Source organism: Tachysurus vachellii, chromosome 8, assembly GCF_030014155.1.
Source record: "Tachysurus vachellii isolate PV-2020 chromosome 8, HZAU_Pvac_v1, whole genome shotgun sequence".
Classification (NCBI taxonomy): domain Eukaryota; kingdom Metazoa; phylum Chordata; class Actinopteri; order Siluriformes; family Bagridae; genus Tachysurus; species Tachysurus vachellii.
In genome coordinates, this window is record NC_083467.1 from 2,935,464 (window position 1) to 2,945,455 (window position 9,992).

Sequence of the window (9,992 nt, forward strand, 5' to 3'; positions counted from 1 at the left end):
ATGTGTTTCGCCGTTAAAACATCAAGCACCAGGATAACCGGGCCTCTTGGCTCTTCAGGAAAGATATCCAAAGATAATCAAAATGTATTATTTGATGTTATTGAGAAAAGAAACCTAACCCACGAGATGTCTCGGAAAAAAATACTATTATTTACTGATTTTATAATTTCTTTGTCAGTGTAAATGCATCATCTCTCATGGTAGTTTTATCATTATAGTCATTATAAGCTGAGGAACATAAACACAAAACAATATGCATGTATTGTGTAGCTTCTATTCCAGTCATTACTTTTGTTGTACTGTAGCTGGCAGGAAAGCAATCGCTGCATGTAAGGAAGCAATTTTAAGCCCCTTCACCTCTTACTTGAGCTTGAATAAGCACGGTTGAGGCAGACAACACAAAAGCAGGGGAAGGGAAACCTGCCAAAATGTCAGCGGGAGGTTTAAGAGGAAGCAGTGATACATTAAACAGCGCTGCAGGTTCAATTACTGTCCACACAGTGGAACTCAATGAAACACATCGCTGTTCTCACAGATGGTGCGAAAGCTGGACAATCACTTTGTTTCTGAAAATACAGACCGGGGTAAAATGATTCAAGGGTGTTTTGTTTGTATTTTTATTTAAAAAAGTACAAAAAGTCCCAATTGCCAAACTCTAAGTATTACGTTATTAATTATTAAATTAGATAATCAAGAGCTTGGGTTTCTCTCTGAGTGGACACTATTACATGTTCTCCCATGTCCATGTGGGTTTCCTCCAGGGTCATTAACGTCCTCCTACTGGCAAAAAAAAAAACCGAGCTAATAAGTGAAATATGTTAACCGCCCCCCCTTCCGTCCCCTCTGTATTGGCGCACCCATCCTGGGTGTATTATTGTCTCACACCATGTTTTCCCAGGATAGGCTCCAGATCCAATGCTCTTGGATCCATGAATGAAAAATTACTAAAACTATTAATTACACCTATAATTAAAAAAAATTATTAAGCAAAATCTGTTCACATTGAGGTCTAATATCTAGCAATTTAGGACCAATGTGTGATATACTGTAGAATTAATTAATTTTAGAGATACAAACTACAGTTTTAGAAAAGCTATGACTTCGTTTGATAAGAACAGGTTCATTTATTTATTATATACTATTATTTATTTATTCGGTATTTAAATATACCAGAGATATTAAAATGATGTTGTTTTTTGTTCATGGTGGGGAGTTGGGGTATTTTGGAGGAACTTGTACTTATATGCATTTTATACTATACAAAATTAATTGTCCCATAGTATGGACACTACTGTATGTATGAAAGTTTTAATGAATACATACTCTATATTGAGTCTTCAATATATTAGTACCCAAATCTCTTCATACTGCTAATAGCACTTTGGGTCATGAGCAGTATAAAGAGATTTGGGTACTAATATATTGTAGAATCAATATAGAGTATGTAGATATTAAATACTAGTAAAGGAACCTGCTTCAAAGTGTTGCGTTCGGATCTGTAGAACACTGGAAAGACAGTGAAGTGGGAACACATGCCAGTTTATCATAAGGCATCTTACACACATATACACTTTTGGCTCCAATTTACCAGTACCAGTTACCAGTATGATGTGAGATCAGGCCCGGGGGGTTCTTTAATACTTTAATCTCTCATGTCTATAGTTTTAATACCATATATTTAAGACAATTGTTAGGGTTGTTTGTTATTGTTGTGTTTGTGTTTTCTTCATTTTTAATATTTTTTTCTACTTTTGTGCTTTTGACACCATCGGAAGCTGCAGATGAACTCGACTCATCCATTTCTCCGACCTCATTGCCGCAAATGGATGAGGAGGTGGTAGCTGTGTCCTGGAGAGCTAAAGTGGTTTTCTGTACATGTTGTATTTTATTAGGCTATATATAGTGTGTTAATCAAGTTCACTAACAGTTCTAATAAAGTTACTGTGGCTGTCGTTTATTGCTTTATAAGCACGTCCGTTTACCTCAAAGCTTGCGTGAATGTGAATGAATGAGCTAAGTCTGTCTGTCTGTCTAGGAGGGGAAAAAAGGGGGTTGGGCAGAAATTAGAAAATAACGTATCTCGAGCTGAATTGAATATCGCACCAATTTTGTGATTGGCTGTTATGTGGTGTGGGGCCAGGGTGGGCCAAGCCTCTGATTGGGTGGGCCAGGCCCACTCTGGCCCCCCCCCGTGGAGCCGGGCCTGTGTGAGATCTGAAAAAAACCCAAGTAGAATCATGGATTCTGGAGCTGTAACAACCACCACCATGGCACCCAACTGACTTCATCATTTCAGTCTATCCTGGTCAATGCTAAAATTAGAATTTTCTTGTCTTGATCATATTCAAATGATCATCTTTCCTTCTTTGGTTGTCATCTAGAATCAGTTAACTGAACATAAATAAATGTACGTTGTTTTTTTTAATTTACCAACAAATTGATCTGCTTGACAAAGGTCACATTAGTCCATAGATTCCTGGATTTCTTTCTAGTAGCTCCAATGTTTTTAAGCACCGTGGTTGGACAAAAGGTTTGGTTTTGCATAGAAGACAGAATTTCTATACACAGGAGGTTAAGATTCATTTATTGCTTCATGTTCATTTACAAAATTCCTCAGTCCTGAAAAGACTTACCACAGACCATCGAGTTCTGCTTGGGCCGAAGGACGTACATGAGTTTAAATTTGTTACTGTGGTAAGATACATCCGTTATTTCTTTCACTAAAATAAAACAAGGGTTTAGGTGCTAGATCTGTTTTGTATGCAGACTATTTGAATTTTTAATGAATAATCCTTCTTAAAGTTTACTTGATGTTTTTAAATCCATCATTTAAGTCCTGCATAAATTTAAAAAGGAAATCAGGTTTTGCCACCGCAATGAGCGCTTCATTAATTCAGGTCTATCAGGTTCCAGACTCTTCCAGAAAAATTACGATATATATACATATAGCGTAGCCATCTTGGAGACGTCAATGAATTTGTATAAAGTGCAAAAAAAAAAAATCCATGTTTTCGATCCTGATGGGAAACAAATCCGAGTAAAATGCAGACGCATAAGAGTTTCTTTTAGTTCTTCACATTAAAGAACAGGTTTTGGCCTTGCTCTTGTGCAGACACGACATAGAATCGTGCTCAGCTCTACTGGGCATGTGTGAGGATCTCTTGGTGGTTCTGGAAGACTTGTGACGCTTTACATTTTTGTTGCTCTTGTTGACGCAAGCCAATGCGGCCACGTGGAAAATGTCTCTCACGCTGTTCTCCGATTGCAGTGCAGAACACTCAATGTAAGGAGCTGAAATCTGCTTGGCTGTGTTTGAACCCTGAGAGACAGAGAGAGAGAGAAAAAGAAGGAGAGAAAGAGAGAACTGATTGAAAGACCACCAAATCTTGCCACACTGTATTTCTGAAGAAATTCTTTCCTTTACCTGATCATAGGTCAGTGGCAACTCGTTGGAGAGCTGCACAAATGTTGCCAGGTCTGTACGAAGATCTGACTTGCAACCAACCAAGAGCATTTTGGTATTGGGACAGAATTCCTCAATCTCACCTTTCCACTAAAAAAAAAAATTAGAAGATTGTATTTTTCAGTATTTCTTGTGAATTTAGTTCATTTAACTTGAATACAAATACTTCATTCATTCATTCAATCATTCATTCATTTTCTACCGCTTATCCGAACTACCTCGGGTCACCAAGGGCATCAAGGCAGGATACACCCTGGACGGAGTGCCAACCCATCACAGGGCACACACACGCACTCTCTCATTCACTCACACAATCACACACTACGGACAATTTTCCAGAGATGGCAATCAACCTACCATGCATGTCTTTGGACCGGGGGAGGAAACCTGGAGTACCTGGAGGAAACCCCCGAGGCACGGGGAGAACATGCAAACTCCACACACACAAGGCGGAGGCGGGAATCGAACCCCCAACCCTGGACGTGTGAGGCGAACGTGCTAACCACTAAGGTGTCAGCCATGGGTACAAATTATTTTATTTTTTTTGGATCAAGAAACACCATGCTGCTATTAAAGACAGACTACAGAATTATTGTTTCCCGTTTTTTTTCCCCCGTTGTAACATTACTTTAAAGCACATGGTCTGTCTGTTCTTCCCGAAGTCGTCTTCGATCCAGCAGGGAAGTGACTCTGATGTTAGTGGACATTGCAGGATGGTTCTTTTACTTTCACTTACTCTTACCCGAGTGTGTTCTACTGGGAAATTCCTTTTGTGTACTAATTTCTGTGGCAAATGTGATCATAGGTTAGGGTTAAGGTTTAAAAATCCCCCAGAATTCCAAAAGTCCCATTTCCTCTCCCAGCTTTTATGTACAGCTCATTGGTTCTATCTGGTTTGGATACAAAATAAAATCAGAACTTTTTTGTTTGCTTCCCAACAGATCCTCAAAAGAAGATTTGCCATATTTGCCTAGTTGTTGCACATTTACTAACAAAAAAAAAAAGCTTACTGAAATACAAGTCTAAGCTGAAAAAATTCCACTCTGACACAACCTCCAGATAACTACAGCTTAACTGGTATGAAAGCGCGTTGGTTTAAGTATAAAATTAAAGCAGGACTGAACAAAGGAAGCAGTGCCTCCGTTGTAGAAGAACAAACTTCTACTTCTTGGCATGTTCTGACTCCACCGGCATTATGTTCAGGCTCGGTGAAATCACGGGTCGAAGGTCACACTTCTCTCGACCACAGAAAAGCTCTGTGTCTCTCAGTACAAATGTAAACACGCCGTCTCTTTCTGTTTCCTTACGTGTGAACGGGATTTCAAAGTGTAGCCGGACCTCCCACACATCGCATTCCGTGTCAGCTTGGTACAACAACTCGCCTCGAGACCAGCACTCCAGAGTCTGGGCTGTTTTTTATAAACCCACTTGACCCGACAACACAAAACCCGGCCTTGTGAGAAAGTCAATAGAAGCTACTGTCTTGTTCTGACTAAGCTGAGGCATGAAGAGTTCACAGCCTACAATCAAATCCACAAATGAATTGAAATGATGGCTGTGAGGCCACACTGTACCCACCTTCCTGAGCACACTGTCCAGGGTTTCTGGTCGGCTGATGTCGAAACAGATGAGCACCGCATCTGCGTCAGGGTACGAGAGCGGACGCACGTTGTCGTAGTACGGTGATCCTACAAAACAAGAAGGCGGCTTCTTTTAAAATCCTCAAACTGTATGTACTGTTAGTGGTGAAATAACCGACTTTCAATAGTTTTTGCCAATAAAAATGATAATGTGTAAGGTTGTGTAAGTCAATGTGAGCAGATGGCTTGGGTCAACAGGACAACCATTGTTTTTTTTTTTCTCAGCAAAGTGCTCTTCAGTTTAAAGGTCAGTTTTTCAGTACAGGTTTAAAATACACCACCAAACGTATTACAGCACGATTCCTATTAAACAAATTAATTAAAACAAAAATATTTATCTAATTTTTATTTAGTATGAAATACTGTATACTTAATGTATGGAATATATTCTGGTCAACTTATTACAAAATAATGATATTTTTTTTTAGCAATATTTTGGTGTAAACTAACAGATTTATGACTATTTTCTGACTAAAAACATAATTGGACCCTTAATTCTTAGTTAATTTGTGCATCTTTCACCCCAAAGTTTGCACAAAAGCTTTTTTTTACTTACATTAAGTAAGCAAGCAAAAAAAATATAATTAGGTCTTGAGAACAATGTCTGTTGCTTATAGTTTAATTGCTGAGAATTATAATGCTTATTTAATTTTTCTTTTTTTTCGTAGATGTACTGTGTTGTGATCATTTTGTTTTCTGTATGTTGGTACTATCCATCCATCCATCCATCCATCCATCCATCCATCCATCCATCCATCTATCTATCTATCTATCTATCTATCTATCTGTCTGTCTGTCTGTCTGTCTGTCTGTCTGTCTGTCTGTCTGTCTGTCTGTCTATCTATCTATCTAACCTTGAAAGACAGGGACCACTTGTTCCACTAAAACAGCGAAACTTGATTATCAACAAACACTCATCAAAATATGTGGAAACCTTTAAGGAGTGTCTCTAAACGGTTATGAGTAACACCTTAACGTGTCTTTTTCAGACGTCCCTCTAGACATCGTGTCGATCTACATGGAGTCAAAACAATCCCTTAAAATGTGTTCACACTGTTTTGAGCCAAACCCACTAAGACGGCATGTCGAAACACGAACGAACCCCATATGATTTCCACCTACCTGAAAATAACCCAAAACAGATCCACAGACAGACATCAACAATAGAACTTCTGTTTAAATCGTGACCTCACTTCCCAGACATTAACAAAGCGCGAATATTAAAAGGAGCCGGTTTGTAACTGAAACGAATGGTTTCACAGCTAGTGGAACGGGTTGGGAAAGTCTTTAAGATGTCAGAGAAGGGAAGCCTGAAACTATGCACATTCCTCGAACGTACTGCAAGTTATAACACATCATATAACTCAAGGCTTTTACGCTAATCCGTGCTATTATACTACGATCGGAATATTTTTATATTCGGTTGCGTTTTATTTCCATCATTACTAGAGTTCATGAGAATTTGCATGCTGGGCGGTTGACAGGGATTTTTTTTTAATCTTGATTATGTCAAAGGCATTGAAAACCAGAAGACCACAGAAGAGAGAGAGAGAACAACTGGTCGTTCTTTCTCGGTAGTATCACAATCATGATTGTTTCTGGACTTATGTATAATGTAGACAGGAGTTAGCACTTTGTTCTATGCCTGTCATGTTGCATGATGTTATAAATGACGAGGTGGCTTCACGTATCTCAGAGGAAGCATGTAGTTGGTATGTAGCTCTGGTTTGATGAGGAGAGCTACCTATTTTCAATAATTCTACATAAACTCAATAATTACTAATTCTCTAACTTACAACTACTAACAACTAAATTTTTGGAACCTGTAAGACAAAAGAGAGATAAGCTGCGATCGTGACCTGTCTGACAGAACCACTTGTATTCTTCTTGTATTGTATTATTAAGCACTATCCAACTGGGACGTCCAATATTCAGTTCCTTAACATAATTCTTTTACTTCCTCACAGTGGGATTCCCTCTGCAAGGCACAATCTCACTAGAAATAGAGAGCTTATGCACACATGCTTCACTCCCCCTAAACTAGGTTAGCAATCTATTCTGGGAGATGACTCTGCTCTAGAAAGATAGAGTTAGAGTTAGAGCCCAAAATGTGTTCAAACCCTGCAGTTCGGTGCGTTGGCACTTTTCGTGTTGCTTTGCATATTAATACAAAAAGTTAACAGAATTTTTTTGTACAGCTTCTTGCTGTAATAGTCGTCGAACAGCTGTTTTAAATCAACTCGTTTTCTGGCTTCGTATGCTAGTAGACGCCCCTGGAATTTCCTGGCAAATCTATCGCAACCGAAATCTCGGGTCTTATTGCAACACACACTGCAAGCAAGTTTGGTCCAAATCATCACTCGTGTGTTATTACCCTAGAGTAACGTACATCCTTCATAAAGTCTGGGTCACCTCACATGGATGAAAGAAGGCAGAGACTTAGCACATTGGTTGATCTCACTTCCTGAGTACTGCATATTAGAGTCCCCATTGGGGACTTCAGAGAAACAGCAATCAGCTGGAGGTCACACATGGTTCGACCTCTGAGTATTAATTCAGAGTAGACGAGGCTGGCACACAGCTGTTGGGGCCACTTCAATAACAGTTGGTAATCACCTCCAGGCTTTGAGCTTACGATCTTGCCTGATTTCAGAAGAATGTTAGAATGTATGCGCTGTTTCTGGAGAAAGTCTGTTTACACACATCTAATGTACACATCGAAAAACAGACGTAGATGCAACACAAAAGCACTGCCACTGCCACAATTGGGTTTCTTTTGACTTAAGCAATTAAGTGAACTATATAATAATCAATATATGGTCAGAACTTTGATTATTATGAACGATTTATCACGTCAATCACGTCATTTGGTGATGACGCAAATCCGAAAACCTTAACACACTACGTAATTGGTACAACCGAGCATATGTACCTACTCTCCTTTATATTCAGCTAAAGTTATACATATTATATGGATTGAACAAACTAAGGCATGTTTGGAATTCAATCAACATACAGAATTGTTCAAACGCACCGAGACATAAGTCCTACATATGGAAAGTCTTAACATACGGAAACAGGGCGGGGGTTGAATACGATATTCTCATAACCTTTGGACAAACCCATCCTTGCTCAAAGCTTTCAACATTCCTGAGGAATAACATCATCCTTTTCTGATCTCTATACACTTCTCTGTAACTATACTGTAAAAAAAAAAAAAACATGACCTGTCTGTCTTCCATTTTTAAGTTTACTAAAACTAAAACTATAACTCGATAAACGAGGATTAATCTAAAAAAAAATGGACATAACTAGTTACACCTTCAAGTATCTCTGAGCATCTATTCATATCACATCATATATATAATCCACTGAAAACAATTTCTCTCGTTCTACATATTTTGTATTAGTTCACCATTTTAGGAAATCCTGTTTCAGCAAGCGAAGCTATGCATTAGTGTGAAAGCTTAGTAATCTTACCAGATGTGTCCCAGAGGCTGAGTTCCACTCGGAGAGAGTCAATCTCAAAGCTGGCTGTGTAGTTCTCGAAAACCGTCGGCACGTAGCTCTGTTCAGAAAAATACAACCGTGGTGGGATTTTGATCATGACGTATATATTATATCAGAATCTTTTTTCATAATGCAACTGATGCAGTTATTAATAAGCTTGAACTTGAAAATGAAACTTTTGGAGGTGTTATTTTTTTAGGTTGGGAAATCTAACCTGTTATTATTCTAAGTATTTTCTAGATATTTTTCTGATTAAAATATCAACATGTTAAAACACCTAATTTTTCCATTTTTTATTTAACATTGACATTGAATTAATGTGAAGCCCTGCAAAGCAACCAAAGATCCGTGGTTGGAAAACAGATAGATAGATAGATAGATAGATAGATAGATAGATAGATAAACAAAACTAGATAGATAGATAGATAGATAGATAGATAGATAGATAGATAGATAGATAGATAGATACATAGATAGATGTTAATCTAATAACTTCAATGCAAAGTTACGCACCCACACACACACACACGCACGCACCCACACACACACACGCACGCACAAGCGCGCACGCACACGCACCTCCGGGAAGCAGTCTTTGGCGAAGACGGTGAGCAGAGCCGTTTTGCCGCACGCGCTGTCCCCGACCACCACCATCTTACACTTCACATCCGCCATGTGCTCCATCTTTGCACTACCACTGCAACTTCAGCTGCTTCCCGTGTGAGCGAGGAGCGACAGGACCGGGACCGGGACTTCCCGAGCCATTTCACACCATCACTGTACCGGTTAACCAGCGCAACGATTACATTCCTTCAGCATGTGGATGGTATTTAGGTGACGTCACAACCTAATCACGTGCTTATTCCGGTGAGCGCGCAGGCAGGACACGGTGGAGACGCGGACGCGGGACTGCGAGAAGTTCGAAGTGTCTGTGTTTTCTCTATCAAGTGTGCGCTCCAAATATAGCAGCCTTGGTCCGCTCCTGGGTTTTATCTCTCTCTCTCTCTCTCTCTCTCTCTCTCTCTCTCTCTCTCTCTCTCTCTCACACACACACACACACACACACACACACAGAACCGCCCCTTACACTCCATGCTGCGCACTTTTTCATCACTCATGTAACATTACACTGGTTTACAGAACCTTTTCTCCTCCTGAGGTTCCTTCACGCTTATATAACGTTTACGCACCAAACAAGCGACCAAAAATGGTCAAAAATCAAAAGCTCTAAAGACTTTTCCTGGTCGTCTCCTAAAATGTCATTAGGATCGATGGCAGAAGATGAATCCGGGGTCTATCGCAGGACCAGGCTGGACTGGGACACTATAATCAATCGTAGAACATCATGCACACATTCACACACTTCTTCACATCCAGAG

The 9,992-nt window shown here is 39.5% G+C and overlaps 1 protein-coding gene across 1 annotated transcript; it reads right to left on the reverse strand.

Annotated features, from left to right (window-relative positions):
- Window positions 1-2,567: 2,567 nt before the first annotated feature.
- On the reverse strand, window positions 2,568-9,544 carry LOC132849832 (rho-related GTP-binding protein RhoE-like). The gene is made up of 5 exons (XM_060875741.1): window positions 9,193-9,544; window positions 8,584-8,671; window positions 5,042-5,151; window positions 3,425-3,553; window positions 2,568-3,319 (listed from the first exon to the last, which is right to left on the reverse strand). The coding sequence occupies exons 1-5, from the start codon at window positions 9,295-9,297 to the stop codon at window positions 3,074-3,076; spliced, it is 678 nt and encodes a 225-aa protein (XP_060731724.1). The 5' UTR covers window positions 9,298-9,544; the 3' UTR covers window positions 2,568-3,073.
- Window positions 9,545-9,992: the final 448 nt, after the last annotated feature.